The sequence below is a fragment of the Cydia strobilella genome, chromosome 23, assembly GCF_947568885.1.
Source record: "Cydia strobilella chromosome 23, ilCydStro3.1, whole genome shotgun sequence".
NCBI lineage: Eukaryota > Metazoa > Arthropoda > Insecta > Lepidoptera > Tortricidae > Cydia > Cydia strobilella.
Genome location: NC_086063.1, coordinates 4,798,305 through 4,817,206, shown reverse-complemented (window position 1 = coordinate 4,817,206; position 18,902 = coordinate 4,798,305). Strand labels below are relative to the sequence as shown.

General features: G+C 36.5%; 2 protein-coding genes across 2 annotated transcripts in view; both read left to right on the top strand.

Annotated features, from left to right (window-relative positions):
- LOC134751834 (lachesin-like) overlaps positions 1–5,076 on the top strand; it is a 202,398-nt gene extending 197,322 nt beyond the window's left edge. Inside the window, exons 8-14 of the mRNA XM_063687329.1 lie at positions 9–138; positions 1,022–1,112; positions 2,209–2,335; positions 2,871–3,026; positions 3,548–3,713; positions 4,203–4,238; positions 4,907–5,076. Of these exons, the coding sequence (XP_063543399.1) occupies positions 9–138; positions 1,022–1,112; positions 2,209–2,335; positions 2,871–3,026; positions 3,548–3,713; positions 4,203–4,238; positions 4,907–4,998 (798 nt within the window). The 3' untranslated portion in view covers positions 4,999–5,076. The remainder of the gene's footprint in view (positions 1–8; positions 139–1,021; positions 1,113–2,208; positions 2,336–2,870; positions 3,027–3,547; positions 3,714–4,202; positions 4,239–4,906) is intronic.
- Positions 5,077–10,323: 5,247 nt separating this feature from the next.
- Positions 10,324–16,529, top strand: LOC134751701 (proton-coupled amino acid transporter-like protein pathetic). The gene is made up of 9 exons (XM_063687146.1): positions 10,324–10,353; positions 11,143–11,228; positions 12,090–12,234; positions 12,787–12,917; positions 13,791–14,017; positions 14,386–14,586; positions 15,008–15,113; positions 15,501–15,717; positions 16,293–16,529. The coding sequence occupies exons 1-9, from the start codon at positions 10,324–10,326 to the stop codon at positions 16,527–16,529; spliced, it is 1,380 nt and encodes a 459-aa protein (XP_063543216.1).
- Positions 16,530–18,902: the final 2,373 nt, after the last annotated feature.

Genomic DNA, 18,902 nt, shown 5'->3' with positions numbered 1-18,902 from the left:
TATTACAGAACGCAAAGCTCGGTGAAGGCGCCGTCCATACCATCAAGAACGTGAGGGTGGATGATTCTGGAAGGTACTTCTGCTACGCGATGGGCAACAACAACGCAGACACGAAGACTATTGATGTCTCTGTTAGAAGTATGTATTCATCATTTCTTCATTTCTTTTGTGCTATTATGTGCACAGCTTGTTCGTGGTGCCGCGACATTCTGGAAACCATTGCGACGGCGGAATACCGGGCCAAACGGCCCGGCCACGACATCGCGCGAGACACAGTGATCGGACCTTTCGTTCCCACCTATGGCCGCCGCTCGCCGCTGCCGCCACCGCGCGATGTCGTAGCCGAGGCGTAGGTATTTCGTCAGTTCCGTGGCAGTCTGCCAAATCCTACACCATAACAGGTGACGCAGCAAAAAAACAGTTTTTAAGGTTATCTAGTTTTTTAAGGCTCTCCGGCAAGTTCGGTTCTCCATATAAATGTAGTTCCGCTCTCATTTTAAAACGACTAGCTAGATTTCTCTGAAACTTTGTACTTACAATAGGATAAGGTATATCTATGTCTGTAATTAGTTTATGTAGCTTCAGATACCATAGTTAAAAAAGTACAGCGAATTTAAGTTTTTCATACAAATCTTGTTTTTGCTTTATTTCGTTTGTTTTATAAACTGGAGCTATATATATAAACTTATTTCAGACCTAGATACCTCATGTCATTGTATGTGCATAGTTTCATTACAATTCAACACGTACGACGTTTATATGGGAAGGTGCAATTCGGCCGAGCTTGGCGGGGACTCTTAAGGATATCTATAATTATTTATTATATGGTATGTTAGTCAGGTATATATCTATTTGCCTTTGTTGCCTGACAATATATGATTTGTGAGTATATTCAATTTTTTAAAGGCATAATAATATATGTCCGTTAATAAAATAATATGCATTTAATAAAATAATTTATATTGTGTTCCAGTTCTATAGAAGTAGGTAGTTAAATTAATCGTTGCTTTATTTGTTCCAGGGAAACCTAAGGTGCATGTGCACCGCGCCGTTATCAACTCGGCCATTGGCGTCGAGGCCCTCATGAGGTGCAATGTCCACGAACAAGAACCGTGAGTGTTTCTCTTACTACTTATTTTGCAACAGTGTATTTTGTCAAATCTTTGTCAGCTCACAATGATATGGGAGCCAAAAGCTTCATACATTATAAGCAAAGTACGTGAACTCGGCGCAGCGCAGGAGACCGGCGGTACAGGCAGCGGGGCGTTGAACGGTGCGAGCTTCACCGCCGCCGTCCAAGTCTAAGTCCAAGTCATTCAAGTCTATACATTTTGCTCAAGTCGCTCGGAGCGGTGCGACCTCGGCGACCATCATGACATATTTTGTAGCGTCAGCGTCGAGCGGCACGGAAGCGTCACTCGAGGGCCATGAAACGCACGCTCAGAACGTCTGGTGCGTGCGTTTGTGGCTGTCGGGTACGGGTAAGTAGGGGGCGCCAGGGCACAACTACCACAATCTAAGGGTCTATCGTGAAACAAGATTTTTTTTTATCTAACATCTCTGTCACTCTTGCATATTCGAGAGATAAAGAGGCAGATAGCGAATTTTTGGATTCGCGTCTCCCGGCAGGTCATCTGTAAGCAAACCGCCTTGATGCATCAATGTCATATTTTATTATCTGAAAATTTGTCAAAAACCTGTTAAAGGTACAGTGTGTTACTTATGTTACTCTATGGTTTACTAAAAAGGCTAGTCCTGCACTCTGGTGGCAGAACATTGCAGTAATATCCCCTATTAACCATATTTACTCTCTCGGGACATAGTGCAGTATATTTACATTTGCGAAGATATCTAAAGATAAAACATGAAATTTCTTCTCACATGTTTCTTGCTGGAATTGCTCCGAAAACGTAGGTATTAATTATAAACCGGCGTTAAACTCTTAATACCTTTACATATAGAGTTCTTTTTCTGTTGACAAGGTCACAATTAGGTGGTTAAATATCTGCTCCTAGCATGTAAGTGAATTGGTTTTAAACTGTAAACTTACATTGTTTCCAATAAATAATAATAATAAATTAATAAAGCTTTAAAAATATGTAAACCTTTACATATAAAGTTCTTTTTCGATTGACAGGGACACAATTAAGTGATTCAAGGATTACAATCTTTATATCTTTACTAATACAGTTCTTTTTCGGTTGACAGGGTCTTAATCAGGTGGTTCAAAGGTGAGCAGGAGATCGACTCGTCGCAGTACTCCACGCGAGGCACCGAGTCCAACTTCACTGTGACACCGCAGTCGGACGCTGACTTTGGCACCTACACTTGCAGGGTAAGTCTCTGTTTAATCGTAAAAAAGGAGCGATTTTCGCATTTTTTCTTACTTTTTGAGGTTATCTGCAAAGTCTAAGATGTGCTTCAAATCTAATTTCTGCTGAAGTTGGCGCTGTTTGAATACATTATGTGGTTAGTAACTCTGGTGAACCGAGAATATACCTAAAGTGAGCCGATCTTGTTCAAACTTGCTCGAGAGATCGGCTCACTTTATATTTCGTCAACCTTACCTACCACATTATGTACCTACCTGAGGTGACTTTTGACAATCCAATCCCACAAGCACGATTTCTTATACACTTTACGACCTCTGGCAGCATGAACAACTTTTTGCTAAGAATCTTATGCTCACCTCAATATCCTTTTAATAATAAAAAATACTGCTTAATGTATCTTGGTATTAGCCTGCCGAGTTTATCCCAGGCTCTCCAAGTTAGTCTTGGCATAATGCTAGGCCTAATAATGAGTTTGGTAATGAATGAATTTGGTTTTGTATCAACCGTCTACTAATGAGACCTCTTATTCTTTTCCAGGCCGAATGTGACTTCGGCACGCATCACCGTTCCATCGAGCTAGTCGAGACCCCTGTTGTGGAGAGGCTAGAATCCGACGGCAGCAAACTCTCATGGTCCGTGCACTCGCACCTGCCTCTCAAGAATATCGAGATACAGCTGATTGATACTGCCAACGTAAGCAACTCTTTCTTTTTAACCTATGGTCGTAGAAAGCGTCGGGGAGCGGGCGTAAAGCGGGCAGCGTACCAGCAAGCGGTAATGGTGCAAATTCAGTGGACGCTCGAGCTAAACAAATGAAAATATACAGGGTGGCTAAAAAATAAGTGCATTTCCCGTTACCAGGGAGGTTTTGGGATTATACTGAGCAACTTTTACTATGGGACCAACCACGAAATCGCGAATAAAAATTTCTCCTGCCGTAGAAAATGGACCAGCCAAAACGTATGAAACAGCCAAATTTTGAAGACCGGTCATTGTGGCACTCTTTAGGGGAAGCCTATGTCCAGCAGAGGACGTCCTCTGGCTGATATGATGATGATGATGCATCTCTTTCCCGGGGACTCCATCTCCATACCAAATTTCATCTAAGTAAATCGGTTCCAAGTTAAAGCGTGAAGACGGAACAGAGAGTTACTTGCACATTTAGAATAATATATTAGTAAGGATTTCAATAATTTTACTTATAATAATTTCAGGGCACCTTAACGAAGTTCGACGTACCGGTGCCAGACCACAAGACACACGAATACGACTTTACATACGTGGTGAATTCAGTGGAACCTGGACTCTATGATGCAGTAGTTAAGGTCGAAAACTCAAAGGGCATGGGCGAGAACAGCCAAGCGGTCGAACTTAAAGAAGGTAATATTTTAGGCTAGATATAGTCTGATAAGCCAACTTTGTCAGTAAAAGTAGTGATTCAAAATATCTATGGGAGACCAACCCATCACGGCGCGCCTACATTTCATTTACATATTAAAGAAAGGACGCTTAATAAGGAATTTCGTACATTGAGTGCCTGAGGGCCTACCACGAACAACGTTCGACGTGTTGTCTCTGTCGCACTTGCAAATCTCTTTAATATGTATGAAGGAGGTGTTGTCTTGTCAAACAACTTCGTCAATAGAAAAAGGCGCGAAATTCAAATTTTCTATGGAACGATCAAACCTTCGCGCCAAATTTTTTTAAATTTGCCGCTTTTTTCTACTGGCGGAAATATATATCTGTCGGTACGAAGTTATTTTTAAACACATACATAAATAAATATAACGTCATTAGGTCATTACCTTTAAAGCATGTCTTTGTTTTTATTTTTTGTTTTGTAATTTATTTAATTTTCTTTAATTTTAGTTGAACAAGACCCTGAAAGTATCCAGGTAGCGAAATGTGAGTATCTTTTGTTTTTTTTTTTATTTTTTTTTGTGAAATTAACCAATGACATCCTAATTATCTATACTTATAATTTGACACAGGACATGACTGATTACAGTTTTATTATAACATTAGTATTACAACTTAAGAAATTTTAAATCTATGCAAATTGACAATCTAAAGAAGCCAACTGCACTAGGCGAAAATATGTGCCATTCTCAACCAAAAAGGTACTTATTGTCGGTTATCAATAAGGCGCTTTTTCCATATAGCTTCAATTTGAAATCAACCTTATCGACAAGCGACAATGTGGTACCTTTTGGTTGAAAACGTCACATATACCTACCTACGCAAATAATTGTATCTAATTTTCAAAACACATAATTGATCCAACATAGACGGTATGTGACAAAAAGGACCCCTCTAGCGTATATCTGCGTATCTTAGATTGGTCTACGTTTGTCCAATATAGTACATAATTGTTTTGAGCACAAACTAAATACATAACCTCCAAAACTCGTACCTATTTCCTCACTCAAACTGTATAGGTATATCAATTATTCAAACACTTAATTATATTTTCGAAAATAGCTCTGGCCTTTAAACGACAAAATAGTTGATAACTATCCATGATTCTAAAACTTTTTTCCTCATCATTTCAACGATACCTTTTATATTTTCAGTGGGCCCATCGCCCGGCGCGGCGCACGCGCACCTCCCCACGACGGCGCTCATCTCCACCGTCCTCATGTACCTGCTCGTACGGATGCTGTAAACGTATTAGTCTCTTTAGTATTCATGGTTCGTGGTAAACACATTCGCACCATTGTTCAAGCTGGGTTAGTTTCCTAAAGTATTTCCACTTTCATCATATCAACCGAGAGACTCCACCAGGCCAAAGCCCTTAGGCCCACCACAGCCTTCGGTCGCACAAAAGTTACAGAGATCTCGAACAGAGGGCCTAATACGAATATCGAAAAGCGAAATTTTGTTAGCTGCCTCTCTATCACGCGAAAACGCAAGAGCAATGGAGAGTCAGATAAGATAACTAAACTTCGACATTCGATCTCAAATCGTTGGTGTTAGTTCGTATAGTTAGGGCTAGGTAGTTTGTATAAATCGTCAAACTCATATGAGTTTTTACTAAGAACTTTAGAAATGATGAAAGTGCTAAAAATAAGTCCTTTTCACTATCCAATACAACCATATGTTACATTAGAAAACTCATTCAATTAGGTAACTTATTACCGCGCAGTAAAGTACAAGTTTTTTTTTCTAATGCAACATACGATTGTTATGAACTATTTGTTTTTTCGTATTTTCCATGATTGGATATTCGCCTACAGGAAACTAGCCTTTAAGGCTTGTACGAATAGTAAATAGGAATGGTGTCAGAAATAGGATTGTTTACCTTACAGCTAAAATTGTAGCGCTTCAGTACTATCTATTTATATTTTAACTGTATGTAGAATGTACAAAAATATTTTTGTATGTATTTTTGTGCGTGCATTTTTTTATTTTAATTGTCTCACATTTGTAATCGTGCTTTTAGTATCTTTTTGCATTTTCGTGTTTAATTTTCTGTATTAAGATATTTTGTACAAAAATGTAGAAATCTTTTTTGTGTTTCAACTACCTACTTCAATTTGCGTCTAAGTATATTTGTTAAAGACAACTTTTCGCTAAAATCAACGCGTTTTATAAGTCATGACTGTCTGTCATTTTTAAAAGTGATGGTTCCCATATTTTTCAAAACTGTATGCTTAACTTTTTTTCTATTTCCAATATGATACCATAGAGTAACTTATACTAGAGCGGTACTGTCATAGTAAATTTTGTAACCCCAGTAAATTCACTGCCATCTGTCGACACACTTTAAAACTAAAAATGAAGATTTATAAAAATACGATAAAATGTATTTAAATATGGATAAATGATTTTTTTTATTTGCATTAATTATTTTTATGATTTTGACCCATGTTCTTTCACTGATATGCGTTAAAATTGTTAAATAACAAACGAAACAATCAACGCCCTCTATACGAGTGTAGGCCAAAACTAGTGGCGCCATCTGATCGAGAATCAAATTTTCTTGATTTTCGAGGCACGTTTTTTCCTTAGACTGTATCCATCTATTACGGAGTTATATCTATCTTTGATGATACGTATGTTGACGTAAGTAGAAGAAACACAAATAAGTATACTTATTTACCATGGTACTTTAAAGTATAAGATTAATTCATTTGTAAAAATTGATAGCAGAGATACTTAAAAATTAGCAGCTTACATTTAAGTTAATCAATTAAAGAAAGAAGCGAGTTCTGAACATGTTGTAAGTACAATATTGTACAACCAATGTAAATATTATTTTTAATATACGTTCAGTAGGTACACTATTTGTATTATTTTTAATTTTCGACTTCTTATTTACTCCTCTTTTACTAATTATATTAATACAGAAATACAATTTAAATTGAAAGAAGTCGTCGTTCTCACATTTAATTAATTAAGCTTTTTAGTGTTTTAATGTTAGGTAATTATTACCAAAGTGTAATTAAGAATGACGTTTAGTTTATTATATTAGTTTATGCGCAGATCGTATGTACTTCATTCAGAAATATAATCCAATATGCTTATTGTAAATTTCCTTACTTAAAAAATTGGATCGATTTATCACATGTTAAATATTAAATAATTTCTTTAAGTGGTTGAACGATTTAAAGAAGTTATTTAATTACAGATACTTAAACAAATAATAATAAACCATAAAATGCTGTTGTTATTCACTAGTTTTACAGACCTGTTAATGTTAAATAATAAAGTCATACCGTCGCTGCCATGATATTATACAAACAGTAATCGAATAATGTAAATTAATTATTAACTAAGATCTATATTACCAGTAAAATAACTATTATTATAATACAATGTGCCTGTAATTTATACAAATCAATAGTTCCAGTTAAGGTGCTTCATAGTCCTTTTTATACAAAATAATCTTCCATTGTTAATGATAATAATAGTAAAATATTACCTACTAGTCTTATTATAATATTCAACAGTTCTTAATTACTTTGGATATAATAATTATTGTAGTAAAATAATTTAACTATTGGTATATCCAACAGTGAATTAATTAAACAAACATTGTATTTATTAAGGATGTTTCCAGTGCTTTTAAATAATTGGGTAAAATTATAAAATTGCATTTAAAAAGCGAAGACATCATAGAACGAGACGATAAAAATAAAACTCGATTAAACAATGAGTGGTTAGGATTAAGACATTTTTTTTGTCGATTGTTAAAATAAAAAAAGTAATCATATTAACGTTTGCACATTACATAAAATAAGCAGCATATGACATGCATCTCGCCTGAGCCAAAATTGATACAAAATTAAAATTAAATGTGCCTTAACGCTACAAAAAAACTTTCTACACACATACGGCCAGTTTTATTAAAATGTAATGTAACGCTTCTCGATAATTTCAACTGCTTTTATACCGAATTATAATATACCGAACGCGGTACGATGTCTACGGACATATAATTATGTTAGATACAAAACAAAATATGAAAACATATGAGGGGAACATTAATTAGGTCACACGTTTAGGGGAGGGAGGGGGTCAAGCTAATGTGACATGTTGTGACAAGGGGGAGGTTTGTGACGTCACTTTAACTTCATCTGTAACCGAAAATATTTCTGACTTTTTCTTCTAGCCGCGCGAGTTTTTTGAACTACCCGTACTTGGTCTTGTTTATCAGCTTGAACTTTTTGAGCACTAGGGATGCTTCTCTGTCGAACTCGCGCGGCTAGAAGATGTTGATGTCAACTTTAGCCAGTCTTCTCCGAGACCACGGGGACAACGCCGTCCTCAAAACGTCGGAGGTAAATCTTAAAACTTAAATACGCGTTTAAGTCCCGTTTTACAATTTAATAATGTGTAGAAATCGTGAAAGTTTAAATCAGTGTATGGTATAAGAATTGAAATACGTATTGTAAAATTGTCTGTCTGTATCAACAGATCTTCGTTGTTTCGGCTAAACTGTTTTTTCGTTCAGCTATAGGTGCCTTCTTGTATTAGAGATCGTAAAAGGAGGTGATATTTTTGTCTTATAAGAATAAACGGTTAATAAATGTTTGTAAATATTATTACTTTTTTTAATCCCATTTTTACCCTTAATGAATATATTACGCGAAACTCTGCGTAGGGGGCGCCACACGGGCATTATTAGATACATAAGTATCTAATAAACACATTAAATATAACAACTTGATCATATAAAAGTTACATTTTGTACGGTAAAACAGCAACTAAACAAAATAACCAAAATATAAAGTAATCAAAATGTTATCTAATTAATTTTAATTGTTTACAAAATTCGATAAATTATTAGCGGCAAGTTTTGTAGATGGAATTTCTTGTAAGATGAGATATGATATAAATAAGAGCTTTGAGGCGCGAGATTTCCACTACTGAAAAAATGTGAATGCTATACATATGCTACTTAGGTAATCACATTTAAATTATTATTAATTAATTAAATTAGCAAAAAAAATTACGATGTTCGGCCTTCACCCTTTGCAGACTTGCGTTTAACGTTTAATGACTAATTTCACAAAACAAGTTTATGTTACACAATGAATAGTTATAATCGATTAAACGTTAAACTTATTACCTAGATCTATTTTTATCTATTTACCACAAATATACTTCTGATATTAGACCACCACGGACTGCATATTGGAACAATAATTAAGATAAGTGATAATTCATTTACCTAACAATTAACCCACGGAGTCTAAATATGCCAGCAAAAAAACGACCTTAAGTCTTTAAACTTAGAATCGGATTTTGTTTTTCACTTTGGTCGCATATCGCGTACGTACGACTTAAGTGGTTAATACACAATTTTAATTAATATTGCCCAATTCTTATTCAAAATCACATCATTTTAAAGATGCAGAATTACAACGATAGATGATGATCGTATTATTTATGGTATTGTTATTAAAAGAATGTAAACAAAAACACGTGACTAGGTCGTTAACCTTTGTATTATGGACGGTATAGAAAGGACGACAATCTCTTATGGCAGAACTGTTGCAAAAGTGACCAGCTTTCAGCTGTAAATAATAGTTCCTAATCTCTCCGGTGGCGCTAGTAAGGCTCTGGGGTACCTATAACATGAACCATAGAGGTATAATAATATAGAGATGAAATGGGGGAGAGGCAACAAATAACCCGACCAAATTACGCAGGTTGTTTTTGGCATGTTGTCAGGAATGTTAAAACGTGTTTTGAATTTTGTCGCATTGCGTATTTTCTGTCCCTCACGGTCGCCCGTCGACCATACGAGGTGTATGGTCTAGGTACTTCGGTGTATGGTGGCGCCGCCTATTTATATATAGAGATTTTCCTCCTTTTACTTCTACACTCCATAGCTTGGTCCTTGGTTCGACTCTATAATACAGTGTGGACATAATGAATGGGCCCTGCAGGGACAGGTATTTCAAAACTTTAAGTTATCTTATTTTGCTTAAAGGATACATTCTTTTATTTTTGAAAAGAAACCAAACGGCAATCAAAGATTTTTCATTTTTTTTAAATTTTGCTTGTCTAGAAATATTCTTGAATAATATTCGATTTTATGCATATTTTGTACGACAGAAGAGTGTAAGGCCCAATGTTTCTTAGAGAAATTTAATGTTATCATTAACATTAACTGTATCGAATAGTAGAATAAAATAGCGTGTTTTTTTTTGTCGGTTCGATTACCGGGTAAAACAAGCGAATTTAAAAAATCTTTGAATGCAGTTTTGTTTCTTTTATAAAATAAAAGAATGTTTATTTTATGCAAACGAGCTAACTTATGGTTTTAAGGCACTTTCCCTCCAGGGCCCATTCATTCTTTCCACACTGTATAATAAAAAGGTCAGATCAGAACTCATAACATATACCTCTTTCCGACCTTTAAAACTTCTGGAAATTAAGAAGAATATTTTGACAGACAGTTTATAGAAATATTGTGACAGCCACTTAATGTATTTGTTAAATTCTTGATTTTATAACCGGTGTTTCTACATTGGTGAACATGTCTCATGGAAGCTCTGGCGCATCACCGGTAAGAATAATTACTGTTAAACTCACTTAAAAGGACTCTAAAGAGACCACGCTAAAAACGCGTCTTAGAGCGTTTTCACATTATCCGATCCGATATCGGATGTAGGACCCTACATCCTGCCTACAAACATCCCCGTAGTCAAGCCGAGGGAGCGCGCCGTCTTTAGCGCTCACGCACACTACGATAAATATTATGCCTACTATTAGTCCGACAGCTCATGAGGGACTCCGGAGCGCCTTGCCAACAGGAGTGTGCCATATGGCATCAAGTCTGCCCTTTTTTGCTTTATCTATCATTTACTAAATGAATAAATAAATACAGAGAGACACATACAATGTATGTCTCACATTTTACTTTCATCCGACATCCGATAACGGATCGGGCAAAGTGAAAACTCTTATAGGTGGAAATGCGTACCTATTAACCTCTTGTCTGTCGGTGATAAGAATCGTAACCGAATCGTTTTGCATTTTGTTTTGGAAGACGATTTTTATCTGCTCTGTACAGCACAACCGGGGTTTGAAAGGTTTTCCCAAAATATCCCAATTATATTCCAATTAATCCAGCTTTGATGATTCATTCGAAGACAAGTCACATTTCCCGAAATTTAAATCTAATTTGAACCTTAAATCGGATTGCTAAAGTTGACATTGGCGCGTATGTGGTCGATAAATCGTACTATGCCTGGAAAAGGGTTAAACGGTAGACATACATACCTAGTACATATACATAATATGAAAATATATTGAATATATTATATTCATTATATTTTCTGGGTCCTTGTCCCAGCTTCCTCCACTCTCGATCAAAGCAACAGGACAAGCTGCGAGAGATTATAACTTTGTTGCTGCAAGAGGCCCTATCAAAACCACCAAGTAAGTACCAACACGTCTTAAATTTTATTACCAAATCTAATAGTTCAATAGATAGAAAATGAGAAATTTATCACATTGTGGATAAAAAAAACGGCCAAGTACGAGTCGGACTCGCGCATGAAGGGTTCCGTACCATTACGCAAAAAACGGCAAAAAAATCACGTTATTTTATTCTGTTTTTAGTATTTGTTGTTATAGCAGCAACAGAAATACATCATCTGTGAAAATTTCAACTGTCTAACTATCACGGTTCATGAGATACAGCCTGGTGACAGACAGACGGACAGACAGACAGACGGACAGACAGACAGACGGACAGACGGACAGACAGACAGACAGACAGACGGGCAGGCAGGTATACATATAGACAGACACACGGACAGTGGAGTCTTAGTAATATGGTTTTTATATAAATAAATAAATAAATTCTTTATTTCAGGCTAGATTGCCCATAGATGGTTAGTTATATACAGACTTACAATATTAGAGTTAGTACATCTTAACCTAGGTCTTACAGTTTTTTACCCTTTGGGTACGGAACCCTAAAAATTACATTTTCAAAATCATAATATTGTTCTTCTTAACAAATTTTCAGTTTTTCTAATATTTTTCCATACTTCAAGACGGCTACTGAATCGTGACGTTTGACGAGTAGATACCATTTATTAGGGGCGTTTCATGCGTTGAGTACAATTGTCAGACTTTTTAACTTCAATTCGGACTTTTGTATTGCTTTAATGCAATACATATAGAGATTAGATCCTGACATACAAACTGGATCAACTGATATCATTATATTTTTGTCTTGTTTTCCAGTAAAATATCATTTCACACATTTTTTATTTTTGTCTTGTTTTCTAGTGTTATAGAATCCATAGGTCATCTAGTCAAGAGTTGTCTTGGAGGGGGCGTGGTGGGTATCCACGAGGCATACAAAGGATGCGGGTTGATTTCTGCGCTCATCTTAAACGTATTTCTGGGTGTTTTTGTTGGATATTGCATGCAGGTAACTGCACTTCACAAATAATGTAATTAATTTAATCTTCCAATCCATACGCCATATCGTTTTGAAACTTTGCAAGACACTACTAGCTTACTTACTTAGCTTAGAACTAGCTTCTATGTAATTATTTATTTTTCTTCGACCTCTCGAATTATTGTAGGATGAAAATTAAAGTATGAATAATATGAATTCGTAGTCAAACAAAACTGATAAAAGTGGCCGCCATCTTAAATTTCTTTATTTTTAGTATGATCAATTGATCATGTTAACAACTAATATCTGAGCATTCGAAAGGCTCTTTAATAGGTATACGAAGTCATAATTGTATAAAATTACCATTTTGGGCCAGATCATAATGAAAATTTATATATGACTTGTTGTGGACCACTTTCATACCTTATCACAGTGATAATTATGTGAGATCCCTCAGACCTTCCCTGCCAGCCTGCCACAAGCCTTTGGCCTTCAAGCTTTGCCACAATTGTCTCCTGGACAAACGGGCAGAATAACAGCAAGGGAAATTAGATTGGAAGTTGATTCTATAAAAATTTTCAGATGTTAGTCCACAACGCACAAATCTTGTATGGAAGGTTACAAATCCCCAGCATGTCGTATCCGGACGTCGCGGAAGCCACACTCGCCACCGGCCCATTCGTGAAACTGAGGAGATTTGCGAGACCCTTCAGGTATTATACCCGTACATCAATTTTTAAATTACTATTATAGAATTCATGCAATTATTTTACAGTAGGTACTTTTCTTTATATAAATTTGATTTAAAAATATATATGTACATCAAATCATACAAATATGTCATCTTCATCATCTAGCCGATTTCGGCCACAGCAACTGCGTTTTACCGCTGAGAGCGTCGCTGGTGCGCTCTCAGGTGACTGACATAGCCAATTTTTGCAGCGAATGTGCGATCACACTCGCTGCAGGTCAGCAGTCTCCGACATAATTGTAAAGTATGACCACAGGTGGTCTGGCCTAAAGGCCAGACCAGCCAGCTAAAGCTCGTCGCTCGAGTTCTGTGCGCCGCCTAGCTTCAAACTGACGCACCGGTGTCTGCAAAATATGCCTCCGACGTGGACGGTCACTGGCTAGACTCTCCCATGTCGTTGGCTCTATAACAGCACTTGTCATATGCCGCTTCAACACAAATACGTAGTTCTTTCAGAAAACATATCAAATTCTTAAAAAAGGAAAAGAAAAGAAAATTAATAAAAGAAATGATGATATAAATCTGAAATAAAACTAAGCGTTCGTGGTCAACGGGTGACTGTCACCCGTTGACCACGAACGCTGTAAAGAGTTTGAAACGACGGGATGTATTATAAATTCAATATACGCGATATAATCCGTTTTCATAGTTTTATTTCATGATATAAATCTGACTAATTGTTATGAAATTTACCTACATAAAATATTTGATGTGCTTTCTTACCTGAGTCGTGTCACCTTTAACTCTTAATACCCATAATACAATTATTTTAATCGCTACTTGTTTTTATTACAGCCAGACTACCTATATGAAATTAACTAAATATATTTTTCAGGTACGCAGTGGACGCAACAATAGGAATCGACTTATTCGGATCCTGTTGCGTGTACAGTGTCATCATATCGCGCTCGATCAAGCAACTCCTTGAAGAATCCAAAACGGTCGACTACATCAACATTCGAATCCTCATCGCGTGTCTTTTCATACCCTGCATACTTATATGCTGGATCACACAGCTTAAGTACCTCGCACCGTTTTCTATAGTAGCTGACATCTTTCTATGTGAGTTTTTAACAGTATATTAGCAGTATATTAGCCAGAGTTTATTAGCACAATCAAACCATGACAAAGCTCAGTCAAGCCAAGTCTCAGTATGTATGTTTATAAAAGGTCCTGTTTTCATGTCCAGACCATCTGACGTTTGGGGACCTCGAGGAACCGCCGCCATCTCGGAAAATGTGTTTCATTTTTTAATTCGTTTTTTGCTCTGAATCTGCGCACTCTAATATAATATGGACCGCGAACTGGACCGCCGGAGCCTCCTTTCCTTGTGGGGGGTAGTCAATAGCTAATTTCGTTGCTAGGGCATTAGATCAGCTTAGAATTACATTTTATTTTAGTGAGTTACACCGTAACATTTCTATTCACAGTGATCGTGGCCGTTTCCACGGTATATTACGGCTCGACGGCAGCAACCAAGTCTCCCGCAGAATTTCCAGTGTTTAAGAGCTTCGAAGGTTTCCTTGAGTTCGTTGGTGTGTGTGTGTTCAGTATGGAGGGCGTCGGAGTTTCCATGCCGATCGAAAACCATATGGCTAATCCACATAAGTTCCCGCTGGTGCTGTTTGGAGGTCTGTATTCCGCTTAAAATGCCTAATTTTTCATAAATTTTAGTTGTATCGTTACGCTTGCAGTATTAATTTTAGTATAAAATAGGTAGTGATATAGCCGAGCACTGTGACAGTCTAAATTTTAAACAGAACTAAAACATTTTTACGGCACGATATCCCAATCTCCCGTACAGTCAGCAGCAGAAGTTGCTAAGCGGGCGAGGTGTTCAAAATTACCTTGGCACGCTCTTATTCTCTTAACAATAAAGTCGGGTCAAGCTCATTTTGAACACCCGCTTAGCAATTTCTGCTGCTGACAGTACCTAGTTTCGCGAGATGCCTTATTTTATTCCTTGCTTTACTTCTCTTAAAGTAGTTCTTTATTTTAAGCTAGTGTTACTTCTCTTAAAGTTCTTTATTCTAATCGCGTGTTTAATTTCAGGAATGGGTACCGTGGTGGGTATTGTGATGGTCATCGGTTTCTTCGGCTACTGGGGTTACGGGGAATCTTCCGTGGCTCCCATCACGAATAACTTCCCTTGGGCTGTGTGAGTACATTTACTAACTTTTGCCCGCGACTTCGTCTGCGTGGAGTTAGTGATTTGGGTAGCTTATTTTTTATCTCTTACTTATTGAGACTCTTAATATTCTAAATCTATGTTTGAAAAAGAGTCTTGTTGCGTCCTTAAAAATGGGCCCTCGGAAAAATTTATATATTTATATTATATTATTTATATATTTATATTTTTTATAAATTTGGTATTTGGAAAAATCTTGGCAACCCGTCATATTTATGTAAATGAGCATTGTAATATTTCATTTCCAAAATGAAACATTCCTTAATTTGCTGTGAAAGTTTGCTGAAATTTCCTATAACTTTTCCAACTTTTTTGAAACTTTTCGCAACCTTGTCTAATTTTATTGAAATCCCGCAGATTCCCTATAATTCTTAAGGTCCTCATGGCACTCATGATATACGTGACCTTCGCGCTGAACTTCTGGGTGCCGTTCGACCTGGTGTGGGTCTACCTGAAGAGGAGGCACCCTGAGAACAAGCTGTGGTTCTGGGAGAGGCTGTACAGGACCGGCATGGTCATCATCATCGTACTCATCGCTATTGCCTTCCCTGACGTCTCGAGTTTCATGGGATTTGTGAGTTTGATATTTTTACGTTTTGACTCTTTTTGTTGTTTCCCCAAGTTGGTATCCTGACTTAGCTAATAGCCTATTGCAATTTTTCAAAACATCTGACACATTGAGTTGCTAAAAAAAGGAATATTGAGAGTTGTGAAGCTTTCAAGGCTTTATTTAATTTTCGTATTAAACAAACTTTGCTATCGAGTGAAGCACAAATTTTTCACCACACCGACGCGAGGAAAACGTTATTGAGTATTTATCATTTCTAAATATTTACTTAAACGTCTATCCAACTTAGCCTACTTGAGGAAATAATTCAAAATAGACATCATATCACCTTATAATTGAAGTAGATAAAATGCAACTTGCCTGTATTTAAAAAATGAAGAGGGTGAAAGACTTGTGAAAGAGCTCTTGAGGCCTACTTACAGAATAATTTTTTGAATTTTGAGTTTTTGTGTGTTGAAAACTATGCCTTGTCCTATCTTAGACTAAACTATATCTCTGGTGGAAACGCCGCCTTATACATTGGTCTAGTATCCTTGAAAAAAAAAATTGAACAAGTCAAATAACAACCATATTTTTTCCAGCTCGGCTGCTTCTGCCTATCCCTCATGGGCTTCATATTCCCCGCCTTCATAGAACTGTGCGTCGTCTGGGAGGACCCTGGGCTCGGCTTCATGAAGTGGCGACTCATCAAGGCCTGCGCCATTATAATCTTTGGCATCTTGCTGTGCATCATGGGCACTATCACTAATGTCAAAGGTTTGATTAAGGCGGCGATGTCGAGTGATAAGCAATCGACCACGACGACCCCTGCGCCGTAAATACAAAACAACAACAAGGTTGCGGAAAGTTTCCAAAAAGATTGAAAAGTTCTAGGAAATTTCAGGAAAATTTCACAGGAAATAAAATTAACTTCCATTGAAAAGTGGAAAATTTCGATCCCACACAAAGATGAGAAGGTACCGAAAGTTGTACAAGTGGAAATTTCACATTTTTGGAAACTTTCCATAGCCATAATGTACCTGGAAGTTAAAAGATGATAAACTAAAAGATGTTGGGTTATTTCTACTCAATCACGAAAAAACTAAAATAAATTATGAAAATAAGTCAAAAATCTTGGGTCAGCTTTAATTTTTTTTAAAGATTGGTTCTGAGTTCAGAGTAGAAATAACCCAAAATTTTATAGTTTAAAAAATGGTATAGACGACGAGTTAAACCAGGGCCTGATTTTATGAAGTTAAAGTCGGACCAAGCTAACTCTGCATGGCATTTGCAATGACAAAGTATGGCGATGTCATCATTAATGACAAATTTCTATTAATGACATAACTTGCACCATGTAACTTGTAGCATTATAAAATATATGTGCTTATTGCAAAACTGAGAGTGCAATACGTATAATACGTATTTTATTATGAATGTCCCAGTCTAGCAAATAGGGACACAATACAATAAACCTATAAATTGTCTTATCGTATTTCTGTATTTGTACATGTGTTTTATTTTATAGGTTTATTACATCATATTTTGTGAATGTTTTGTTACCTTGGTTTTTGATTAAATTTGATTTTAGTTTTATTAGCAGTTTCACTGTTTCTCGATCCGTAAGACCTTTACAGCCATTATTATTAGAGTTGAACCACGCTAAGTTTTCATGCCAAGTGCTACGTCAAGTATGGAGTTTATAGGGATATGTTTGCATTCTTACTGCCAAATTTGTGCAAAGTTAGCGTAGTCAAGAGTCCATGTGTCATAATTAATTCACTGGTTTTCAAAGTATTTTGGCGGCTTTCGATTGTAACTTGTTTATCGAAAATTTCAGATGCCTAATAAATTTTCACTAGTCTATACTTTTCTGAATTTTGGAATTTATACGTTATTTTTATTCAGAATCAAGAGATCTTTTGGTTTCCGCAACTTGATGACTAGCGCCTATTTTGCGTAAGGTAGGTAAGTAAGATTCCCTATATTTTTTATTACTCTTTATATGTATGAGCTACATACCTATACATGGTGTAACATGAGGAAACTGAATAATTTTAACAGCATATTCCTGAACAAGTTTGGGAACAAATCAAATTATTTTATTAAATATTTTGATTTGTGTTTTTTAGAGTAGTCACACTACTATATATAAATGAAAAACTGTAATAGATGTCATATATTAAAGAAAAAGTGACGAAGCCCTCCAGTGGTGAAGGCCGGATTCGAACCGGCGTCTTTAGCTATCGCGGCTAATGCCATGAACCCCTAGGCCACCCCGCCACGGCGGTGCCCGTCCGAATTTCTCGACTATATAAGACTAGGCGTCTTTGACCGGCTCTAAGGGCCGTTTCGAAAAAACAAAACAAAAATATATTTTTTTGCGAATTTGACAAACTCATTACATTTTTCCTTCTTTTGGCCTCAGAAAAACGTGGTTAAAATCCACCTTGTATAGAGATACTGCCTTATTGTTTAATAAGGATAAACTCGCATTATTTGGGGACACGCCTAATTCGGTGATACAAGTTTTGAAGCATGACTTTGGGCAAAGATAGATATAACTCCGTAATAGATGGATACAGTCTAAGGAAAAAACGTGCCTCGAAAATCAAGAAAATTTGATTCTCGATCAGATGGCGCCACTAGTTTTGGCCTACACTCGTATAGAGGGCGTTGATTGTTTCGTTTGTTATTTAACAATTTTAACGCATATCAGTGAAAGAACATGGGTCAAAATCATAAAAATAATTAATGCAAATAAAAAAAATCATTTATCCATATTTAAATACATTTTATCGTATTTTTATAAATCTTCATTTTTAGTTTTAAAGTGTGTCGACAGATGGCAGTGAATTTACTGGGGTTACAAAATTTACTATGACAGTACCGCTCTAGTATAAGTTACTCTATGCTTTGGGTGTCAACCCAGTAAAGCTAGTGAATTAGGGCCTTTTATTAAATGGGACCTCACGGCTTCACGGCTTCGGCGCGGCGGCTTTACCGTGAGGCCCATTTAAAAGGCCCTAATTCACTAGCTTTCCTGGGTGTCATGCTTCAATGAAACTTGTATCACCGAATTAGGCGTGTCACCAAATAATGCGAGTTTTATAGTAGAAAACGAGATTTTTTTAGAGTAATGAATAGTTGAAAGATAATTATGTTAATGTAGGTATAACCGCTAAGCTAGTTAAGTTAATATGTCTCACGAT